The following is a 24,166-nucleotide window of genomic DNA, read 5'->3' on the forward strand; positions in this document are numbered from 1 at the left end:
AAGTCCCGCCCCTCACTCTTGCCCAGCCCCAGGGAGGGGACGCAAGACCGGAAGGGGCGGCTACAAGGCCCCAGAAGGGCGGGGCGGGGCGGGGCGAGGCGGGGCGGAGCGGGGCGGGGCGGGGCGGAGCGGGGCGGGGCGGGGCGGAGCGGGGCGAGGCGGGGCGGAGCGGGGCGAGGCGGGGCGGAGCGGGGCGAGGCGGGGCGGAGCGGGGCGAGGCGGGGCGGAGCGGGGCGAGGCGGGGCGGAGCGGGGCGAGGCGGGGCGGGGCCGGGCGGCGCTCCCCAAAGTGGCGGTTTACTGGAGGCAGTTTCCTTAGTATCCGGAATAGTTTGAGTCTGTGGCGAGCGGCGCACCGGAACAGCGTCGGTGTTATCTTAGCAGGAGTGGGACCCCTGAGGCCTCAGAAACAGGCTTTTGTCTGGCCCGGGACTCCTCGGCGTTCAGCGCTTTCCCCCATAACCGGATACCGGTTATTTGGACTCTGCCTTTGGCTCAGGTTCCCGCCCCACCCTACCAGGCCCCTTTCCTTCTGGCTGCTGCGGTCGTTCCTCCCTTTCCTCGCGGTGCCACCGGTGGGCACCGTCTTCGTTCTCTCAGTAGATCCCTTTTTCTCCCCCCTTTCATCCCATTCTTTCCAGAAGGCAGTCTTTATACTTTTCCTTTTTATTTCTTCCCACTTCTTTCCCCTTCTTTCCTCTTTCCTTCCTTCTCCAGAATTCTCGTTCTTCGACTGCCTGTCAGGCTACTGCCTCCTCCAAGGCTTCTCCCCCTTTCTGGAGCCTGTGCTCATGGCTTAGGAGGTTGAGCTTTTAGCGCAGTCGTTTGAAGATTTTAAGCTTCTCTTTTCTCCTGCCCAGGAGTCACAGATGCCAGGAAGTATGGCCCCCTTCAAGAAGTCTCGAAATACCACAAGGGTGCCTCTGGCTTTAAACCCCCTGAAGAGCAAGGACGTGTTGGCAGTGCTGGCTGAGAGGAACCAGGCTATAATGCCAGTTGGGGCATGGGTGGAACCTGCCTTGCCAGATAGTTCGGAAGTCCCAGCATATGTGAGTGTCAGTTTGATGCAAATGTAGTGGGGTTCCTCCCCCATTTTTCTTTTTTCTTTCTTTCTCTGCCCCCCCCCCCCCCATATTAGCCTTCTGTAATCCCTGGTGCTTAGATAAAGATGAACAGTCCTTTCTGGGGATGTCCTTTCTCTTCTGTTATAAATAGGTATGTTCTTGAATTAGGATTGTAGAACAAACACCTATTTGCCAAAAATGTTTATTTCACAAACTCTTGATTGCTGTCTATATCTTGCAGACACCCTACCACATAGTAGGGGTGACAGTTGCCACACTTAATGAAACATTAATTGATTGCTTAAAGTTAATGAGAGTGTAGTAGAGATTCAGTAAGTTTCAGACAGAATAAGGAAAGAACAGATTAATTCTGACAGGGATTCTGAGAAAGTTTAACTGTAAATTTCATGAGGACAGGGAACTTTATTTTTTGTTCATTCCTGTCCTGACATATAGTAAGTCTTAAGGATATACTCACTGAAAGAATGGATGTGGAAATGTAGTCTATGTTCATCTTTAAAAAATGGAAATGTTGTAAGTACAGGTCGTAGGAAAGCATTTCAGATGAAGGGAAACTTTTGCAAAGTTTACATGTGTGCCTGTTTACATAATAACATTTATCCCAGAAGAATCAGTAAGATTTGGTACAAAGGTATTTTGGTATTTAAGTTAGTGACTCCTCTTTTTCATTGCTCAAATAATGACATCTTTGTAATGTAGCATCAAAAGGCCTAAAAACTACCAAAATTTTCTTTTTCTATGTTAAAGAGAATCGAATCTCATGTTCCCAAACATTAAATCAAAATACTAGTCTTGGAAAAAATATAAACATGTCTCCTTTCCCTCATTTAAAAAATTTTGATCAGTACCAGCCAAAGTCAATCTGATCAAGCATCTCATAGAACTCTTTACCGATTTAGCATATACTGACTGGGGAATCCACCCTTAACAGATGCAACTCTTGTCAGCTCAGAAGAAATGCTGAATAGTTACTTCTAAAGCATGGTAGACCTAATATCATGCCTATTCTAAAGGGAAACTCCTAATCATTTTTGTCCCCAAAGTTTCAAGGAGCTGTCAAGATTCCTAAAAATACCATAACTTCAGACCTCCCTCCCCTTCCATTAATTAAATTAGCACCAAAAAACACTGCTGTTCTATCAGCATTCATGGCTATTGCATTATTTTATAATTTATCTGGTTATCTATTGTTGTGTAACAAACCTGGATCTTAGTGGCATAAAGCAAAAGATAATGTGTGTCAGGATTTCAAGCAGGGCACAGTGGAGATGGCTTATCTGCAACATGGTGTCTGAAACTTCAGTTGGGACAGCTAAAATGGCTGGAGATGTCTGGGACAAGTTTACTGGGTTCTGGCTGTTGGTTGGATTTCTTGGTTCTTCATCTGGCATCTTTTGGGCTGTAAAGTCCAAGATGGCTTTCTCACTCACATATCTGGCACTTGGGCTAGGATGACTAGAATGGGTAGGAGCTTGCTGGAGGATTTCTCTTTCCACATGGCCTCTCTACTTGGCTAGCTTGGGCTTCCTCTCAGCATGGTAGTCTTAGGGTAGAATTCTTACATGGTGGCTGGTTTCCCTAGGGTGAGCATTCCAAGAGCTATAGGTGGAAGTTGCTTTATGACCTTGCTGGAGAAGTCATGGAGCCAATGCTTCTTCCTCTTTTTGGATATACAGAGCCAGACTACATTCAGTATGGGAAATGACTACACAAGGGCATAAATACTGGGAGGCTTGATTCACTGTGGGGAGAAGGGGAGATCATCTTTGGAGACTACTGTGTAATCTAAATATCAGTCCTATCATGTGAATTATCCAAAAATATTCTTTGGTTGTTGTGAGAAACACTTCATCCTATCTTGCCCCCTTGGATAGTCCTTAGGGTTCAAAAAGTCTATGAGGAGTTAGTTGTACAATTGAAACAGTATTTATTTTTGCTTAACCCAGTATTTCTCAAATTTATTTGACTCTGAGAATGTCCTAACATTCCAGAACATGGGACAATGTTCTTGGGTTTTGGTGGCCTTACACAATGGTGTTTGCTAAGAAAAATATGTTTCTAAAATATGGTACATTCTTTTTTTTTTTTAATTTTTTATTGTTATGTTAATCACCATATATTACATCATTAGTTTTTGGTGCAGTGTTCCATGATTCATTGTTTGTGCATAACACCCAGTGCTCCATGCAGAACGTGCCCTCCTCAATACCCATCACCAGGCTAACCCATCCCCCTACCCCCCTCCCCTCTAGAACCTTCAGTTTGTTTTTCAGAGTCCATCATCTCTCATGGTTCGTCTCCCCCTCTGACATACTCCCCTTTTCTTCCTCTCCTGTTATCTTCTTCTTTTTCTTTTTTCTTAAAATATGTTGCGTTATTTGTTTCAGAAGTACAGATCTGTGATTCAACAGTCTTGCACAATTCACAGCGCTCACCATAGCACATAGCCTCCCCAATGTCTATCACCCAGCCACCCCATCCCTCCCACCCCCAACCACTCCAGTAACACTCAGTTTGTTTCCTGAGATTAAGAATTCCTCATATCAGTGAGGTCATGTGATACATGTCTTTCTCTGATTGACTTATAAAATATGGTACATTCTTATGTTTGGTTTACAGTTGAGATTCCCAATTTGGAGTCAGTCATATACTTCAATAAGATGTTTGATAATCTCAGCATGGGGTAAAGAGGGGGCAGACAGATAATGGAAGTAAAAGAGGAAGGATGGCTTTAATCTTCTGGGAGTTGAGTTAATTTCGGTCAGTTGTTCAGGCTTTACTACCTGTATCTCTCCTTTGGAATTATTTTACCTAATTGTTCTTTGATATTTGTTTTGTACACTCTACCCTTATGGTATATATTTGTATAGAATATGGGGTAGATTTCTTGGAAAATTTAATTTTAATTGGAATTTAAGTTCATTTGCTTTTGAGAGTTAATGACCTCCTATGAAATGTTTGGGCACCTTCTGAACTAGAATTTGGAATCAATGTGTTAGAAGAAGGGCTCAATAGGAGTATGATTTTATTTAATTTGAAGATTCCTTTTGAAAGAGAAACACAGTTGAGAGAAAAACAGTACAGTATAGGGCATACGTATTGGAGTCAGAGAAACTTCTAGCTCTGCTACTTGCCAGCCATAGAATCTTTGGCTACTACTAAAGATGAATCTTTCTGAGCCCCAGTTTCTTCATCTTTCATACAAGAGATAAGAATACCTTCTATTGGAGATAGTGTTGGGAATTCAGTGATATAATGTAGTTAAAGTGCTTGTCTTGTAGCAGATCTTTAATAATGGTAACTGCTTTTAATTATGATGACTATGGTTGTTATTCAGAGCACTCAGAGGAAGTGAATACTGATCAGGGACTCAAATGGGATAAAATATTCTAGATTGTTTAGAATATGTTTTGGAATTGAGCATTACATAAATATTGAGTACCTTTATATTCAAGGCTCTGTGTTATATATTGTAGGGGAAACAAGGGAGAATTAAATACATTTCCTGTCCTCAAGGTGTACCTAATCTAATGGGAGATTTGAGAAGTGTTGCTGTCAATTAATGTTAATAAGAATGAGAGGTAGTAGTGTAGGAGAGCTCAGAAGAAGGGATCGTGGAAGGTCCTAAGTGGTGGGTGTTAGATGGTCTTAAAGAGTGAGGAAGCCTTTACCTTACTAGATAGAGATGACAGGAAGGGCATGCTACGTTTTAAAAATAGAGAATAAATCTGAGCGTGAAGGCATTTTATAATAGGACATATTTAGTGAGTGGTAAGCAATTTTAGAAAATGTGTGACATAAGATAGGTTTGAATTGGTTCATTAAGGATTAATGAAGACAACTTTAGTTATCAGTTCAATGAAAAATTAAGATTTTATTTGAATGCTCACAAATTCCAAGTTTTAGTTTGTGATTTGAGTTCCTGGTACTCACCTGCTATGTCTAGATTATCAGCTCTGAACTCCTGTGATTTCCTTACTCTACTGGGAATTCTAGATTATAGAACTGAATTATTTTGTCAGGATTTTATCTTGACTGATTTGTGCTTACAGCAGAGCCCTAGTGGGCAAAAACTGCTGACATTTAAGTTTATTTTCTGTCTTTCATCTTTCAAGACTTCAGCATATATGATTGAAGAAGAACTAAAGGAACAGCTAAGAAAAAAACAAGAAGCTCTGAAGCATTTTCAGAGACAAGTCAAACACCGAATAAATCAGCAAATCAGGCTGAGAAAAAAGCAACAGTTTCAGAGATCTTATGAAGCAGTAAGTTCAAAAGTGAACCTGAGTAAAGATTGAATGTGAAGTGTGTGTTATGAGAGAAGCTATTAGACAGTTACAGAATCACTTTCTTTGGATTCCATGCTTTGTATAATTGCTAGGGAGGGCAGTAGATTTGTATGTTTTATTCTTGTGTTGTTCTGACTCACAAGAATTCTTTTTTGCTTTCACCAATAGTTTAAAACAATGTCAGAATTTTGGATTTGGGTTTGAATTTTGGCTTTGCTGCTTGCTAGCTATGTGACCTTGGATTTATTACTTACCCTCTGTGAACTGTAGTTTCTTTATCTATAAAATGGGGCTATGATACTTGTCTCACAATGTTGTTATGAGAATTAGATAAGTAAATTATTAGCACATAGTAGGTGCGTGGTAAATGTTAGTTTCTTTGCCTGTTAAAACTTTCCCCTTTCTACCCCGATCCTGATTTAAAATCTTTGGGGCTGCTTATAGACATTATTTCATTGTAATGGCTTGGAGTAGAACTCACTAGAAGAATCTCACTTTCTTCCTTTGTGTAGGCAGAAAAAGAAGGCTCTATAGCCATGCAGTCTTCAGATCCAGCACATTTAACTCCTAAAAGAACAAGTGTTTTTCCAAGCGACTTGAATGCTGCTATTGGAAGTGCTAGGTTACCTCCTTCCCAGATGCTTGGGGATGGAATGGACGATAGAGAGAATCAGAATGAATTATTCCAACAACAAGCCCAGGCTGTAAGTACATATTCATTTTATGTCTATGATTTTTTTTTTTTAGGTATAGGACATATCTAGGATATGAAGTAGAGATTAGGAGGTATCACATTTAACTTCACTTTTACTTTTTTTACCTTTGTAAGTGGTGAATAGTGAAATGATGTTTATTTTTTTGTATAAAAAATAAGAATTAAAGCATTAAATAATGCTTTAATTAAATTTAATAATAAAAAATAATAATAAATAATAATTAAATTTAATAATAAAAAAAATAAGCATTAAAGAATTCAAGCTTGGCACATTGCACCCAAGCAGGTTAAACTGTATCTACAGAAAGGAAATGATAAATACAGAATTAAAAGAGTTTTTATTTTATTTTATTTTAAATTTATTTATTTTTGGTAAGACAGTTTAGAATCATCTAAAGAAAGGTGCCAAAGTGTAAGAGTCAGACCTTATGAGAAAGAGCTTTGGGTCAAAGAACAGAGATTTTTTTTCCCCCCCCAATTATACTGGAATTGTGTTATGGGTAAATTATTCTGTTTGTAGCGTATGGACAAAACTGATTGCTAACCTCTGTTGCAAATAGGTACAGTACATATATGGGGCATTTCATTCATTATTTTTGTCTCTTTTTCCTCTTTTATGTCCTTTAATCTGATTATCATAATAACTAGATCTATAGGTCAAGTAATAATAAACTCTTAACACAATCAGAATTTTAAAATGTAACATATCGAGTAACTGATTTTACATATTTGTTATTTATTTATTTATTAAAGATTGATTTATTTATTTTAGAGAGAGAGAGAGTGTGGGGGGAGGGCAGAGGGGGAGAGAGAGAGAATCTCAACCAGACTCTGTGCCGAGCGCAGAGCCTGATGTGGAGCTCCATCTCCCGACCCTGAGATCGTGACCTGAGTCGAAACCAAGAGTCGGACACTTAACCGACTGATTCACCCAGGCGCCCCTTACGTATCTGTTATTTAAAAATTAACTACCATGATTAGGTTCATCCACTCAAATCACTTGACACCATGCATTCAACTCTCCTTAGTGTACATGAGTTTCCGTCCAGTTAATACCATATTCTTCAACTCTGCTATGGGAATTATACTTCATCTTATTTAAAATGTATTTCTAGGGATAGAGAGAGGAGAGCAAAAATGTAGATGATGATTGTCTGGGGGTGCCTGGGTGGCTCAGTTGGTTGAGTGGCCGTCTGTTGGTTTCAGCTAAGGTCATGATCTCACTGGTTGTGGGATCAAGCTCCGTGTGAGCTCTGGGCTCGGGGGAGTCTGCTTGAAAATTCTCTCCTTTGGGGCGCCTGGGTGGCTCAGTTGGTTAAGCGACTGCCTTCGGCTCAGGTCATGATCTCAGGGTTCTGGGATCGAGCCCCGCATCGGCTCCCTGCTAAGCAGGAAACCTGCTTCTCCCTCTCCCACTCCCCCTGCTTGTGTTCCCTCTCTGTCTCTCTCTCTGTCAAATAAATAAATAAAATCTTTAAAAAAAAAAAAGAAAGAAAATTCTCTCCTTTGCTCCTTCCCCCACTCAGGCTCACTCTCTCTCTCTCTTTCTCTTTAAAATAAATAAATAAATCTTTAAAGAAAAAAAATGATGATAATGTGAAAATAAAAGTTTTGTAACTGCTTATGTGCTCGGTCTTAAGTATGAAACACATCCGATGGTGGTGTTAGTATCAATAGGGAAAAGCTTTATAAGCACATGTTATATTGAAATACTTAAAAACATTTTTTTCTCTTTGTCCCAAACTATGACTTTTTCTTGCCATTGCTTGATTTGTAGTAATCATTTTATAAATCATTTTTGTTTTCCTTTGTAAGATTATGAACAATTTGTTGAGCAAATATTTATTGAGCCAGGCACTGCATAAAGTATAAGGGACAGAACATTGATGAAGACAGACACAGTTATTGCCTTCATGGTGCCTGTAACTGTAACCTCACTTAGTGAGGCATCATATACATCTCATCTGTATAACACATAACTCACAACACATCTGTTCACAGACACTTGAATATACTGTGTTTGTTAAACATTGTAGAGATACCAATGAAATGTGAAATAGGACCCTTCATGGGGTTATTTTTCCAAGTGGAGATACAAAGCTAACAGACCCCAATCGATTAGATAATAATAGAGAGACATTTGCTGTATTTGATGAAAGGTTGTGCTATGGGATGTCAAAAATTTTAAAATCCAAGAAAATGTGGGAGAATTCCTGGAAGAGGTGGAATTGAGCTGTATATTTTGAATTGATAAAGTGAATTGAATTGGTAAATTCGAGAGAATTTTGAGATAGGAGGAACAGTGAAAAGTCTAGAATATATAATGAACTTGGTATATTTGGGAATAAGTGATGGAACCATTCTAATTAATAGTTTACAGAGGAGAATAACAGAAAATGAGATTAGATATGTAGGAGGAAATCAGGTTATGAAAAGCCTGAAATGTTACAAAATTTAAAAAAGTTTTTATACCCTGTTTTTTTTCCTTAAAAGATGAAATACTGAAGAATGTTCAGTGATCTAAACTACTTTAAGCCTGTAAACTTTTGCCCCTACACCACCATGACAGTAAATGCTTTTTTAATTTTACTATTTCTGTTGCAGTTTTTATCCACTAGGTGTCACTAAGAACTAGACAGTGAGACTGTTCAAGCAGTGACTCCCTTGGTTTATCTAGAAGTGGCTGAGTAAATTGTGAATGCAGTTCGGAGTGTTAGTGGACTTTTCAATTTTCTTGTCTTGGAGTGATAGAAACATAGAATCCTGGAGTTGAAGGGTTTTACATATTCATCTCACATACTGAAATACTTAAGGATGAAATGACTTGACATCTGGGGTATACTTCAAAATAACGTAAGGGTGAGGTGAAGTAGGGCATTACATATTAAACAAGATTGGCCAAGGAATTGATCATGTTAAAACTGGTTGATGTGTATGTGATGTGTATTATAGCTTCTGTCTATTTCTCTGTATGCTTGAAGTTTCCAATATGTTTGAATTTATTTACATTTTTAATTAAATGCTGGAAAAGACATTATCAAGTCTAACCTTTCTTTCTCTAAGGAATTCTTTTTATAATGTCTCATATATAAATGGCCATCCAGTTTCTGCTAGAACATTGCCACTGCTGAGCAACTGACTACTTTTTAGACTATTTCATTTTTAGAAGTCTTGAAATTTTAAGTATTTTTTCAATTTATTGAGTCAAATTCTTCTCCCTATAATTTTTACCCTTTGGGCCTAGTTTTATACTCTCAAGCAATAGAAAATAAAAAACCATGGTCATCTCTAAGACACTTCAAGTATTTGATTATAACTATCATTTTTCTCTTTTGATTCTTAAATTCCTAATGCTTTCTGTCATTATAATCTTGGTTGATTTCTTCTGAATGTTATTTAGTTTTTCAGTGCTCTTTTCAAATATGACCCTCAAAACTGAACACAGAACTATACCCCAAATTTGATTTTGCTAGGACCTCTCTTATTCTGTACTCCCACCCCATCCTCCACTTTTATAATACTCGATATTACCTACTTGTTCTAAGGTAGATTAAGATTGGGTACCTAAAGTTAGGAAGTATAATCATAAAACTGGAAGAAATTTCAAGTGTTCCCATAAAATAGAATTAGCCTAACCCTGTGCTTTTTGTTAAGACTGATATTTATCTCTAGGGATTGAGTTTCTCTTGTGTTCCTTGATAGCTTCATTTTGGTGGGGAATTGAAGAACAACTGATCATTGTTTCTTTCTCACCATGTAATAACTTTTCATTTATACACTATTAAGCTTACTACTATTTTTTAGCATGGTATACCTCAGCTTTTTATTTCTCACTGAATCTTTTATTGTCTTGTTTTTTTACTTTTATTCTTTCTTTATATTGCAGGTTTTCCAGCTTTTTCAACCCTGGAAATAACAATTCACTTTTGTAATTAAGAAAGGTTTAAACAATATGAAATAACCTGTTAAGTTTTCTGTAATCTATCATTGAAAAACTAGTGTTTGAGTTAGGCTCTTTGGCTGCAAGAATTCATTTTATTTTAAGAATATGCACGGGATAATAAAGACAGAATCAGAAACTCACACAAATCTAAACTCCCTTAAGGAGTGTGTGGCCGGACAATTTTTTTAGGTCTGAGTTAGCTCCGTTGATCACACAGCATAGGATCTTTGATCTTCCCACTAATATTTAATCACTAACTTGATTGATTCGGTGGTCCTCGTAGGATGGCCCACCTTTCCCCATTGCCTGAGGACATGAGACCCTCAGTGCTAAACCTGGACAGTTCCAGGCAAAGTGGGAGAGTTGGTTGCCTTGTCTCTACACATATGCTTCTCCCTTATTTGCTTAATTTTCTACTACCTCATATTCTCATCATCACAGCTCTGAAACTTTGGCATATGTAGGCTCCTTTAGCCTCTTTTCTCCAGCTTTGGACCTTTTCAGTTCAGTTTCTGTCTCTGACTTTTCACACTTCCTAGTTCATTATGTAAGATAAAGAATCTTCATTGGCCCAGCCTGTCTCTTTGAGGAAGATCTAGGTTACTGGCAAGCCTATAGCTTGGGATGCCCACTTAATAATTTGATTTGTAGCATCTCCCTATTTTCTTTGTTTTTAATACTTAACATTCACTTTGGTCCTTGTATTAGTTTCCTGTGGCTGCTGTAACAGATCACCTCAAACTTAGTGGCTTGAAATGACAAATTTCTTTTCTCGAAGTTCTGGAGGCTGGAAGTCCAAAATCAGTTTCACTGAGCCGAAATCAAGGTGTCAGCAGGGCCCCTTCCACAGATTCTAGGAGAAAATTTGTTCCTTGCCTCTAGCAGTTTTTGGTGTCTGCTGGTGTTCCTTTGCTTGTGGCTACATTGTACCAATCCCTGCTTCCGTCTTTACATCACCTTCTCTTCTGTAGCCAAATCTTCTACCTCTTTCTCGTAAGGACAGGGGATGGCATTTAGGACCCATGTCGACAGTCCAAGATTATCTCCTGATCTCAAGATCCTTAACTTAATAATATCCGCGAAGGCCCTTTTTCCTTATAGAGTAACATTTACAGGTTTCAGGGATTAGGACCTGGTGTCTTTGGGTGTCCATTATTCAGCCTGTTACAGTCCTCATAGCTGGTCGTTGAAAGGGCCTTCAGGTTGAGGTTTGATGAAGGGTTATGGTAATAACAGAGAAATGGAAAGACTGTAATGTATATTCCAGCTGCTGGACCAGTTGAAATACCCTGCTTAAGGGACTAAAATCAATATGTGACTCTAATAGAGGTTTGGAGTTGATGGGAGATGAACATTATGTATCCTTATTTCATATCTGTTATGACGGGTATTTTGAATCCTTGGTCACATTGTGCAGGGCAATAACATTTACCATACTTGTTAATGAGTAAAAGCCGGCATATGTGTGTCTCTTGTATTTTTCATAACCTCAACTGCACATGTATCTCTTTTTGCAATATGATTATTTCTATCTTGACCCCTTTAGCCACTCTGCTAACCAAATTTAGAGGTCCTCATCTTAGCAGAAAAAAGAGTAATGCTTCAAGCTGATTTCTCTGGCTGGAGGTGTAGACCTTTAAAAGCAAGGACAAAACAGAGGTGATATACTGTAAGGAAACTGTGCTGGCCGTGAGAGTGCTTTTATCCCTAGTGCACTATTAGTAAAAATCAAGGTGTTTGTTATTTATATCTGTAAATCGTGGTCATGATTTGCCTCCAAGGGAGAATTGATATCATTAAACTTGCTGGATGCGTTCGAACTGGTCTTGGTTTTGCCATAATTTTACTGACTATCATGGGAACATACTTTTCTTCCATGTGATGTAGGGCTTAGCCTAAAAAATGGTATTTTGTTCATTTCTGTGTTTTCTTTAAGGGAACATTCTGTGCAGATTTGTGAAAAATAAAATATTCTATGCTTCTCTGAAAAAGAAATCAAAATAGGTGCTTAATGAAATTAGTTAGGTACATATAAGGAATGAACACAAAGTCAGTGTATTTAATATTAATACTTATTATCAGCTGTTACTTAGAGTACTTGAGACAAATGGGTTGAGATGTTTGAGTTTGTGTTCTGGGTTAACTTAGACAGGCTTCCTCGAAGAAGGGAGATTTGAGAAAAAACAATAGCTACAGTCTTCAAATGTTAGGGGTGAAGAAGGGATTCCTGTAAATAGGAAAAAAGAATTTTAGAGGGACTAGGAATAGAGTCTTCTAGCGAGGAGTGGTAACAGTGATTAGGCATGCAAGGACTGGTTGAAGAAATAACTCCTTAATGAGAAGATGAATGGAACTGCTCAATCATTTCGAGGTTTATTGATTTAAACTTTCAGGTTCTGATATTTTTGTGTACATTCTTAATACAAAGCATATGTTGTTAAAAAAAAACTTGAATAACAGCACTTAAATCAAGTTATGAAGTACAGTATCTTAGAATAATGAAAATCATGTAAAAATACTATCAGCAGACCAAAGTCTCCTTTGCAGGTAAGCCTCTTGTCTTAGGTATGGCATTTTTTAATAATAGGGGCCTGTTTTCCTGTTGGAACACTTAGTGAATTTGGTATTAAAACTTTCGCCTGTTTTTGTTTGCTCTTTTTTCCCTTTTCCTGGCAGCTTAGTCAAACCATGAAACAGGCCCGTCACCGGCTGGCATCCTTTAAGACTGTGAATAAAAAAAATGAGTCACTGTTTCCAGATGGTAGAAGGAAAACCTTTCCCCCTCAAGAGGTAAATTTATTTCTAATAAATGGTTTTAAAAAGTACAGATAAAGATTTATTTACCTCTCAACATTATTTAGAACTGTAAAAATAATTGGAAATAACCTGAAATATCCAATAGTAGGGAATGGTTAAAAAATTATGGTATATCACATATACCTATTCTAAAAATTATCATGCTTTCAGAGAATATATGAAGACAAGGGAAAGTGTGATGCAAAGTTGAGTGAAAAAAGTAGGATACAAGATTATATACAATATATTCTCAATTAAAAAAACTTTATTCAGCCAACATTTATGGAATGTTTATAGTTGCCAGGCATTGTTCTAGAAGCAGGACTTAGAGTTGAGAAAATATAGACAAAGATCCCTCAAGGAGCTTCTGTGCTAGTAGGGAAGCAAACAATCAACAAGCAAATAAATGTAGATTATAACTTCAAACGGTAAGTGCTACAAAAAAAATAAAGCAAAATAGAGAGACGGGGAGGGACTGCTGTGTGCAGAGACAAAAGCCTGGGAAGAAATGGGCCAAGACGTTAATACCGATTATTTCTGGTTAGCGTTATTACAGGTGATGTTTCTTTTTTCTCTCAGTTTTCTCTATTTAAAAAATTTCCCATAATGCACATATTTTACTTTCTAATCAGGAAAAAAACCAGTACTGTTAAAAGAAAGAAAATCTTTTAATTCAAAATACAAGGTTAGGGTGAATAATTGGAACCTAAATGTGACTTAAAAGGATATTTAAGGCAATACTTGTAAAATGACATTGTTCCGTGCCTACTTATTTCAGTGTTCACAAATTTGGATGCTAAAAGCAAACTCATGTATTTTCCTGTGTTTACTCATTTTGGCATTAATTTCAAGTTTTGATAGGCAGCATCTGGTAAAATGGACCATTTGATCTTTTTTGCTTTTTTTTTTTTTTGGCCATCAATCACCTCTGTCCCTTACTTAGTTCTTTCTTAGTTTTGCTTCCTAGATTATATATATATATTTTATATTTTTTTTCCTTAAGTATCTCAGCACAATTATCAAAAACGTTTGTCTCTTATATGTTTACAGTTTGTAGAATACTAACCTATAATGTCTCTCTCTTCAGTGGTAACTAAGACATTTATAGTTAAATATAAGAAACAAGCGGGCATGGGTGTGTGTGTCACATACAGCATGTCGTCCCAGATGCATTCAGTGTGATTACCTTTTTCTAGCATTGTCTTGTTATGACTCTCAAGATAGAGTTTCTTTTGTACCTAAGTTCTTCTCAGTGGCTTGCTTTTTTTTGACCGTTTTCGTACCTAATGGATTTGGCAACTCCAGTTGGTGACATTAGACTGACTCCAGAGTACTGTTAGAAGGAAGTGGTTGGACACATTCTAGTAAACCAGAAAAAAAAGAGTTATCAGATACTAGAGACTCATATTTTATATTGTGTGAAACATGTTCAAACCTTTCAGTTGATGTTTTTCCAGAAAAAGTACTGTTTTACAGGTCTGACAAATCATCATTCAGTAGAAGGGAGAAGAATTAAGTCTGAGATAACATCCTGTATAAATCAGTTTTATACGTCAGAGATGCCATTTAAATGATGATGATGATGATGATGAATTCAGACTGACTGCTACTTCCAAAGAATGCATGTGTATTTTTCAGCTAAAACATTGGAAACATCATTCTATAGAAATGAGATTGATAAAAGAAATTAGTGTAATTTTTTGTATTTCTTATATCAAGTATGTGGTCTTTCCCTCAATTCTGAATAGTTTTCTACCCCCTCAGTTGTGTGAAGTGGAAATCTGCCAGTCAGAAAGGACACAGTCTATAACCCAGTTGAACTCTGGTTTCATTTCCTTGTTAGACTTATTTTTACTGACCTTAGAATCTCTCTGGTTCTTATTGTTATTCCAGATATAGAGATACAAATAGAAGATATACTTGCTTGCACATTGTTAGGTCACCAAGATAAAATCATAAGCCTCCTAAAATTGATCCTGGCTGGGATAGGGACAAATTGTCATTTATAAAGTTAATATATTCTCCTAGCAGCCTATTTCACTCCATGTTTGATGTGTGAGTGATTTGTTTGTAAATCTGAAGTAGAACTCACCACTTGTTTTTCTTTATTTATATTAAACCACCCTCATTTGTTAAAATCATTCCAGATCTTTCACAAAATCTCAACTTAGTATCATGAGCATATTGCTTTCTCTAGACCATCTATATTTGTATTAATTTTTTTTTTTTCAGAAAGCACTTTAGGAAGTCATCATCCCTCAAGATAAATACAGGAACAAGAAGACAGTTGACCTTTAAGGTCTGTCAAGGTCTTTGGTCTTTTAACTCCTTCGCATTACCAGAAAATTTATAGAAAACCAGGGAGGGAAATGTAAAGAATAAAGGGAAAAAATAAGGGCTTGTTAGAGCCGTCCACAGCTAATTACATTTGGGTTTGAGGGTTAAGATTCTACGGTCCAGTATTGTTTTGTTCCTAACAGTTCTATTGAGATATAATTTATATACCACAGAGTTTACCCATTTAAAGTATACATTTCAGTGGTTTTTAGTATACACACAGGTTTGTACAACTGTCAACATAATCTAATTTAGAACACTTTCTTCACCCCTAAAAGAAACCCTATTCCCATTAGCTGTCATTTCCCATTCACTCCTTTCCCTACCCCCAGCTCTAAGCAACCACTGAACTACTTGCTGTCTCTATGGATTTGCTTATTCTGGACATTTCATCTAAATAGAATCCTATACTATGTGGTCTTTTGTGACTGGCTTCTTTCACTTTGCATATTTTCATTATGTTGTAGAATGTATCAGTACTTCATTCCTTTTTTATTGCGGAATAATATTCCTTTTATGGCTTTATCGCATTTGGTATATCCATTCATCAGTGGATGGACTTCGTGGCTTTTGTGAATAACTGTTACAGAGACTTATGTACATGTTGTTGTGTGGACATTCATTTCTTTAGAATTTTGGGGTCATAGGCTAACTCTGTATTTAATAGTTTGAGGAGCTGCCGCGCTGTTTTCCATCAGCAATATATGTGGGTTCCAATTTCCTCACATCCTCACCAATACTTATTATTGTCCATCTTTTTGACTATAACCATCCTACTGATGTGAAATGATATCTCACTATACTTTTGATTTGTGTTTTCCTGATGACTTAGGATCTTGAGTATCTTTTCACATGCCTATTGCCCATTTATATGTCTCTTATGGAGAAAATGTCTATTTAAATGTGTCCATTTTTTAATTGGGATATTTGTTTTTTTTATTATTGAGTTATAAGTGTTCTTTATATATTCTGGATACATGTCCCTTATCAGATACATGATTTGCAGATATTTTCTCCCATTCTGTAGGTTGTCATTTCACTTTCTTAATGCTGTCATTTGTACAAAATTTTTAATTTTGGTGTAGTTTAATTTATCTATTTTTTCTTGTGTTGCTTGTGTTTTTGATATAGTATCTAATAAACCATTGCTTAATCTAAAGTCATCAATATTTTCTGCTATGTGTCCTAAAAATTTTATAATTTTAGTTCTTACATTTAGGTCTATAATCTATTTTGAGTGAATTTTTATATGTGGTGAGGAAGTGGTTTAACTTAGTTCTTTTGCATGTGGATATCCACTTGTCCCAGTACCATTTGTTGAAAAACTATCCTTTTTCCATTGAATTTTCTTGGCACCCTTGTTGAAAACCAGTTGACTGAGGGTTTATCAATGTCTTAATACTACCTTCTGAGATCCGTGAACATGGGATGTCTTTCGATTTATTTAGATCTTTTTAAATTTCTTTCAACAGTGTTTTATAATTTTCATTATATAGTCTTATGCTTCTTTTGTAATGTCCTGTTTTTATAATATTTGATTGTATTGACCTACCAAATTATATTAATAGTGCGCTGAATCCCAGGATTTTATTGTAATCTCATAGTTTATACCTGTAATAGATACTTTTTTTTCATTGTTGATTGTGTTGTTTTGTAGGAACCTGACTCTGAGGAATCTTCATCTGTTATGATAGATAAGAAAGGGACAGAAAATTTGTTTTGGGGAGACCAGCAGGATCTCCTTTCTGAAGACAGGGATAAACCTTTCAGCAGAGTTCAGGTAAAGCAGAGTGAAAGGAAATAGTACAATAAAAATTAAACTAAGTGTGATTTGGACTAGCAGTACCATATTGTTGTACTAGTTTGGGATTATAGATTTAGGTTCTGTTAAGTCAAGCAAATATTATAATTTCCCATTTTATTCTAGTAATTTGTTTGACTACCATATCTTTTTTATCTTTTTTAAGATTTTATTTATTTGAAAGGGAGCAAGAGAGAGAATGTGAGTGAGCGCAAGCAGGGGGAGCGGCAGGCAGAGGGAGAGGGAGACATAAGCTCACCACTTAGCAGGGAGCCTGACACAGGGCTCGATCCCAGGACCCTGGGATCACGACCTGAGCTGAAGGCAGACGCTTAATCCACTGAGCCACCCAGGTGCCCCTGACTACCATATCTTATTGAAATTATTTTAGGAATCTCGTGGAAAATCTAGAGTGTTGCTACCACCTGGCATTCTATATTTGATGTTTATGTTCACTTTTAGAAAGTACAGTTCAAAAATCCACTATTTGCTGTGATGAAAGAGGAAGAGCAAAAGCAATTAGATCTTCAAGGCCTTCAGAATATTTTTCCAGAAGCCCAGGATTATCTTCCAGAAGCCCAAGATGATCTGCTGGAAACCCAGGGTGATTTGACAGGAATCCAGAGTGTTGAGCTAGAAGCTGAGAGTATTGAGCCAGAAGCCAAGAGTGGTGAGCCAAGACTCAATACTCTGGCTATTGAGCTGGAAAGCCAAGCTGTTGAGCCCGAAGCCCAGGCCATTGAGCCTAAAGCCCAGGCTATTAAGATAAAAACTCAGGGTATTATGCCAGAAGCCCAGAATATTGAACTAGATGATGGGAGTATTGTGTCTAAAGTCCAGGATTTGCTACCCAAAGAACAGTGTGTTCTTCCCAAAGACCAGAATATTCTACCCAGATGTCAGGACCAGGACTTTCTACTTAAAGACCAGGATTTTCTACCCAAAGACCAGGATATTCTACCTGAATGTCAGGACCAGCATTTTCCTTCCAGAGACCAGCATGTTCTCCCTGAGGACCGGAATATTCAATCCACATTTCAGGACCAAGATTTTCTACCCAAAGACCAGCATCAGCATTTTCTACCCAGAGATCAGGTAAAATAGAGTGGAAAGGAGATATAACAAGAAGAAATAACTACTTAAATTTTGGAGTGGGATTTGCAAGGACTAAATTGCAGCTGATTTGGAGAGTCATAGTTGGAAAAAATAGTTTCCTCATTAATTCCTCAAAAGTCTGGGGTTCTTATTAAATGTTAAAGTATTATCAGCAGCACATTACCCCTTACTGGACAATTTACTTTTTTTTTTTTAATCTTTATTAGGAAAAATATTTCTGGCAGCCATTATCTGCTTTGACAGCTGAAAGATGGAACAAGGAGTGGCCCACAAGTGTGCAACAGTATCTTTTACTACTCAGGTTCCAAGGCCAGCCCTCCACCAGAGATCAGTTAGGCCAAAAATAAGAAGAAAGGGATCAACAGGAAGTAAATTACATAGGGTTGTAAGTGGGCTTATGTGGACTAGAACATAGTGTTTTCTTCTATTTCATATGCTCAGTTATACTCTGACCTCAGTTAATGCCAGAATTCTCACCACAGCCTAAAGTATTGGTTAACTGATCTTTCTTAACTGAACAATTGGTATTTTGTGTTTGTTCTTTCTTTAGGAAGCAAATTTGAAGCAGCCAGCATCAATTTTGATAGGCCCAAGAGGGAGAGAGGCGTTTCCTCTGGATGTCCATCAGGATCTTCTACCCAGGCATCAAGATCAGACCTCCACCAGGGACAAGGTAGAACAGAAAAAGGAGAGAGTCCGGCAGGAACTGAATGGTTCAGGGTTTAGTTTGGAACTTGCAAAGGTTGTTCTCAAGAAGCTAGACTTCGGTAATGACAGAAAGTATGGCTTTCTGTTTTATTCTATATTTCACATTATCTCAAGTTAAAAAAATTACTGTAAGGCTCTCAATAAAGCCTATAGTATTATTACTATCATATTACTCCTCCTGGACAATTTACAATTAGTGTTTTTGTTTTCTTTTAGAAAGTACACTTCAAGGAGTCACATTCTGATATGTCAAGTGAGAAAGGGAGAGAAGACTATTCTCTGGCAGGTTATCAGTATCTGCCTCCTAAACTCCAGGACCAGACCTTCATCAGAGATCAGGTAGAGCAAAATAAAAAGGAGATAAACAGAAGATAAAGTAACTGAATTTCATATATTCTCAATAATCGGTAACATGAAGTACAGAAACAGGTGCAAAAGACCCTGGTCTGATGAACTCTATCAACCAACTCAGTTCTGTCATTTAGAAGGTTGATAAATCCCATTCATATTCTTACTGTAGAATCAAACTATTTTAGTTTACTAAGATTATGCTACAACTTCTGCTGAAGCCCACAGTATTACCACCAACACACTGTCCCTACATGAACAGTGTAGGAAGTTGTGGCAGATCCTAAATTACTTAACATATGGGGAGTTTGTCAGACTACTCTGTACATGGTTTAGGATTAAAAATTCAGGTTTACAGAGTTGAGCTAGAAGTGTTACCTCCTTAAAAAATAAATAGCATAAGATAAAAGTATTATATCCTTGTTCAAGTGAAAATGTATCAGCATATCCTCACCTGGTACCATTTCCCTGGAGTTCTCACTGAAACCTACAATATTATGATTAGCATGTTGCCCTGGTCAGACAGTTTGCTTTTTATTTTTATTCCTTTAGAACATGTTTCTCAAGCAACTGCCATCTTTTATGAGAGCAGAGAGAATGAGCAATGAATTGCCTCTGGAGTATAATCAGTATGTTGAACCTAAAACCCAGGACCGAGCTTCCCCTAGAGAACAGGTAGAGCAGAATACAGGCGGAAGACTCTCCTTCTTAAAAGAGTAACAGATGAAATTACTTAAGATTTGGGTTGGAGCTTATCAAGTTAGTTCACATGTAAGCTACATAGAATTAAAGCTTCTAGAGTGAGGGGCATCTGGGTGGCTCAGTCGTTAAGTGTCTGCCTTCGGCTCAGGTTGTGGTCCTGGGATCGAGCCCCGCATCGGGCTTCCTGCTTAGTGGGAAGCCTGCTTCTCCCTCTCCCACTCCCCCTGCTTGTGTTCTCTCTCTTGCTGTCTCTCTCTGTCAAATAAATAAAAAATCTTAAAAAAAAAAGCTTCTAGAGCGAGGCTAAGAGCATAACATTTTAGCTATTTCAAAATGTGCCAGACCTCAAGTCTGTCCAGGTGAGAAAGCATCTGTCATTTGGGTTGACGAAGAGACAGGGTTCATATAATATTGATTGATTAACAGTAGACATTTGCATAAACTCACATCCTGGAGTATATTTGACTTTCTGCATTTAGTTTTATAAATACTGAAGGGCTTCTCCTCTTGGCCAACTGAAGCAGTACACCAAAACCAGACATTCTGCTCTACCAGTTTGCAAACCAGTTATGAGGAAGGATAAAACAAGCTGTTTGCCACCTCAGAACTACCTGAACTTTACCACTGCTAGTTTTTGTGTATGGAGTTATTGGGGACATCTAGTAGCAGTGTATGTGGAATGACACAAGCTTGTTTCCTAGCTATACCTTGGGAAAATGCTAGCAACATTATAAAAACATTACTTTGTTGCCTTCTTCCAAACATATTATTGAATAGTTATGCAAAAAAAGAAAGAAAAAAAAGGACCAGAATAATCTGGGATTTGCTTTAAAATAGTCCAGGAAAAAAGTGGGAAAAGAGACAGATGGAAAAAAATGTTATTAATTATTGAAGCTGGGGGTTGGGTATCCTGGGATTCATTATACTATTTTCCTTCCTACTTTGATTTATATATGGGAATTTTGTATTAACACATGCAGGCACACATGCACACCAACTCTGTTATGTTATCCTCCCCTAGTATCATCATTTTGGAGTTGTCACTGATGTCATTAGTTGTCACTAATCATTTCTGCTTAAATAGTTCTGTATTTTGTTGTTCCTTTAGAGCAAGTATATCAAGCAACCCTCATCTTGTGAGAAATGGGAGATTGAAAGAAGAATTGCTTCTGAAGTGCCATCGGTATGTTTCACCCAGTGTTTAAGATCTCGCCTCTCGGGGTGCCTGGGTGGCTCAGTCGTTAAGCATCTGCCTTCGGCTCAGGTCACGATCCCAGGGTCCTGGGATAGAGCCCCGCATCGGGCTCCCTGCTTGGTGGGGAGCCTGCTTCTCCCTCTCCCTCTGCCCCTGCTTGTGTTCCCTCTCTCGCTGTCAAATAAATAAATAAAATCTTTAAAAAAAAGAAAAAGATCTCACCTCTCTGGGGAATAAGTAGAGCAGAGCATGGTGAGGAATAAGTAGCAGAGAATAAATTGCTTAGATTTTGGCTCAAGTTTAAGAGGGAAATATTGGGGACTTAGTGTTGAGGTCAGTAAATAGTGGGCAAAGCTATCCTGTTCTCTAGTTCTGTGATGTATCATACCATTCCGACCTGTTGAAACTACTTCAGGCCCCTTCACCGAGGCTTTTACCATTGCCCTGGCATGATGCTCTGCTTTGACAATTGATGTTCAATGTTTTGTTGTCTTGTAGCGCAGGAACCATGGGCAGGCCTTTCGTAACATGACAGATAAGAGATGGAGAAAGGAGTTATTTCCGGAGCACCACAAATATGATTTACATGATATCCAGGATCCAGGTTCAGCGGGAGAGCAGGTAGAGCAGAGTGCAGTCAAAAGTAAACGGAAAGTAAATCAGTTAGAGTTTGATCTGGGCTTGCCAGAGCTATGCTTCTCACAACAGTGCTTCTGCTGCTTCTGGTAGTGTTCTCTCTTATTAATACTATTAATAATATGAGAGACAGCTTACATTTGTTAAGCACTTTCCATAACCAAAATAGTTCTAGAACTTTGTATCCATTGTGTCATTTCTCATTCTCACAATAATCTGGGGAGATAGATACTGTGATTATCCTTGTTTTATAGATGAAGAAACTTAGGACTGCTTTGTGGATACAGTTAAGATCCATAATAGTGGCAAGGAGTGTAATGTCTACTTTTATGCCATAATGTATGCAACTAATCTAACAGACCTGTATAGAGTATGTCAGGGCTATCCCTGCAGCATTACTAGCATTATGTCACTGCTCATGTATTTTGGTGACTGCTTTTGTATTCTTTTAGAGCTTATACTTCAGGCAGCAGCCGTCTGTTGGGACAGCTGAAAGATGGCAAGAGGATTTGCTTCTGGACGACCAGCAGCATCTGCCAGCCAAGCACCAGACAGAGGCTTCCAGCAGAAGACAGGTAGAGTATGAGTAATGGAATTTAGGTAGGATCGCAGGTACCTACAGAGCTGGGAGTGGTAAGGCTGAGCAACAAACAGACTCTTGTTTTAGTTCATAGTGTGTAAAACTTATCCTAAGATTACTTTAGTGCTCTCCCAAAACCTAGGGTATTGGAAAAACTGTATTTTATATGTGTGTTCTTTATAAGAGGTGTATTTCTAATGGCCATTGTCTTTTATGGCATGAGAGGGGAATAAATGAGTGGTTTCTGACGGAGAGGGGTCAGGAGGACCTTCCCCCCAATGGCCAGGCCTAGATCTCCATCGATAAGCTAGTAGAGCATAAGACAGGATCACCAAGAAATAAGCTGTTCAGCGTGTAGGCTGGAGCTTATTAGGGTTATATTGCCTAAGCTTCGATGTACTGAGTTAAGATCCATAGTTTTTCAAGAAAACATTACAGTAATCTGGCCTCCTAAGATTCCTCCATGGCTTAACTGAAGTCTAGTTTATTTCCACTAGAACTGATCACTGTCTAGATAATTTCTATCTTGTGATTTTATGTTATTTTAATGACAGAGCCTTCAGGCAACCAGTGTTGTTAGGATATATAAAAGAGATAAAGAGACATTTCCTCTTGACCCTTTTAAGAGAACAGCAGGAGAAAAGGAGCATAAAGGCAGAAAGTAGGATTTGGGCTGAGGTTTTCAGGACTACACTGTAGCTCTTTTATAATTTTTAGTTTGTCTCTATGAGGTTGGCCTAAAGGTACACTGTCGTGTTTTATTCTACATCGTCACTTACATATCCCGAAGTATGCCAGGCTCTTTCCTACCTCAGGTCTGTTGCATATGTTTTTTCCTTTGCCTGGATAGCCTTCTTTTTTTTCTTCACAAAGCTGGTCCCTTCTCGTCCTTTAGGTTTCAGCTTCAATGTTCTCTCCTTGGAAAAGACTGTCCTGACCACCTTGTTAAAAATAGGTCTCCTCGCTTCTGTTTTTCTCTATCCTTGCGTTCTCTTTCCTTCTCACTACACAAAACAATTTGTAATAATGTATTGATTTAGCATGTTTTCCACTGGTCTGTAAGCTTTATGAGGAGAGGTACCACACCTTATGTGTTTACCAGTGTATGGACAGCCTTTATAGTACAGTGCCTGGTACCGGATAGTCTCTTGTTAAATATGTTTTGAATTAAGCAATTAAACATTTATTGAACACCTTATTAGGTGTTATCCATTGTTTAGGCACTAAATATCAAAGATACAATTGTGAATCAGACACAGAACTCAAATTTCAGACAATCTAAAGAAGAGAGACTGACACATAAGCAGATAATTCTGAAGCAACATAATGGTAGAGGGTGCATAGGTCATTAACTGAGCACAGAAGAGGCATACCTAACTATTTGCTTGAGGGTGCTGCCTTGGTGGTCAGAAGCTCTTCTTGTCCTTCTGCCATACAAGCCTCGATCCCCTAGATCCATCCTTTCTCCTTTTAGGCTCCTGAAATAATCCTGCCTTATTGGAAAAAACACTTTAATAGTGTAGATTTAGATCACAGTCATACTTTGGGCTTATGGTCACAGCTGCTGTGTTCCCCATGCTGCTTAGCATTTTTCTTGCTTGCCCTTTGTCAGCTCTCTCTCCTATGGCCCACACTAATAATAGTAAATCTTAAATACTTTGTAAAGCTCTTGCTACATCCACATACTCTCAGACTTTGATGAAAAAAATAGAAGCCATCATGCACTACGTCCCTCAGCCATTCGTCTTTTTTTTGGCATTCTAACCTATTCCTACTATGTCAGAAGAAGAGTTATCTGTCTTTGGACCATATTCTGGATTCTCTGGCCATCCTTTCTTCTGGGTCCAATTTTGAATATTATATTGTGAGACTCTGGCTTCTGTTGAAATCCTCTGAAGAATGTTGCATCTTTTGTT

General features: G+C 38.1%; 1 protein-coding gene across 7 annotated transcripts in view; it reads left to right on the plus strand.

Moving 5' to 3' along the window:
• The first annotated feature begins 261 nt into the window (after positions 1-261).
• Positions 262-24,166, plus strand: part of CCDC15 (coiled-coil domain containing 15) — an 83,181-nt gene continuing 59,276 nt past the window's right edge. Inside the window, exons 1-12 of one of the 7 annotated variants that reach the window (XM_027581350.2) lie at positions 277-574; positions 860-1,048; positions 5,200-5,349; positions 5,886-6,077; positions 12,708-12,821; positions 16,822-16,944; positions 17,428-18,060; positions 18,632-18,754; positions 19,006-19,128; positions 20,948-21,022; positions 21,533-21,655; positions 22,123-22,245. In XM_027581350.2, coding sequence (XP_027437151.2) covers positions 869-1,048; positions 5,200-5,349; positions 5,886-6,077; positions 12,708-12,821; positions 16,822-16,944; positions 17,428-18,060; positions 18,632-18,754; positions 19,006-19,128; positions 20,948-21,022; positions 21,533-21,655; positions 22,123-22,245 — 1,959 coding nt within the window. In that variant the 5' untranslated portion in view covers positions 277-574; positions 860-868. Of the gene's footprint in view, positions 1,049-5,199; positions 5,350-5,885; positions 6,078-12,707; positions 12,822-16,821; positions 16,945-17,427; positions 18,061-18,631; positions 18,755-19,005; positions 19,129-20,947; positions 21,023-21,532; positions 21,656-22,122; positions 22,246-24,166 lie in introns of all 7 variants that reach the window. The other 6 variants (XM_027581349.2, XM_027581355.2, XM_027581353.2 and 3 more) reach the window with 6 other exon arrangements.

The sequence above is a fragment of the Zalophus californianus genome, chromosome 11 (assembly GCF_009762305.2).
Source record: "Zalophus californianus isolate mZalCal1 chromosome 11, mZalCal1.pri.v2, whole genome shotgun sequence".
NCBI classification, from domain to species: domain Eukaryota; kingdom Metazoa; phylum Chordata; class Mammalia; order Carnivora; family Otariidae; genus Zalophus; species Zalophus californianus.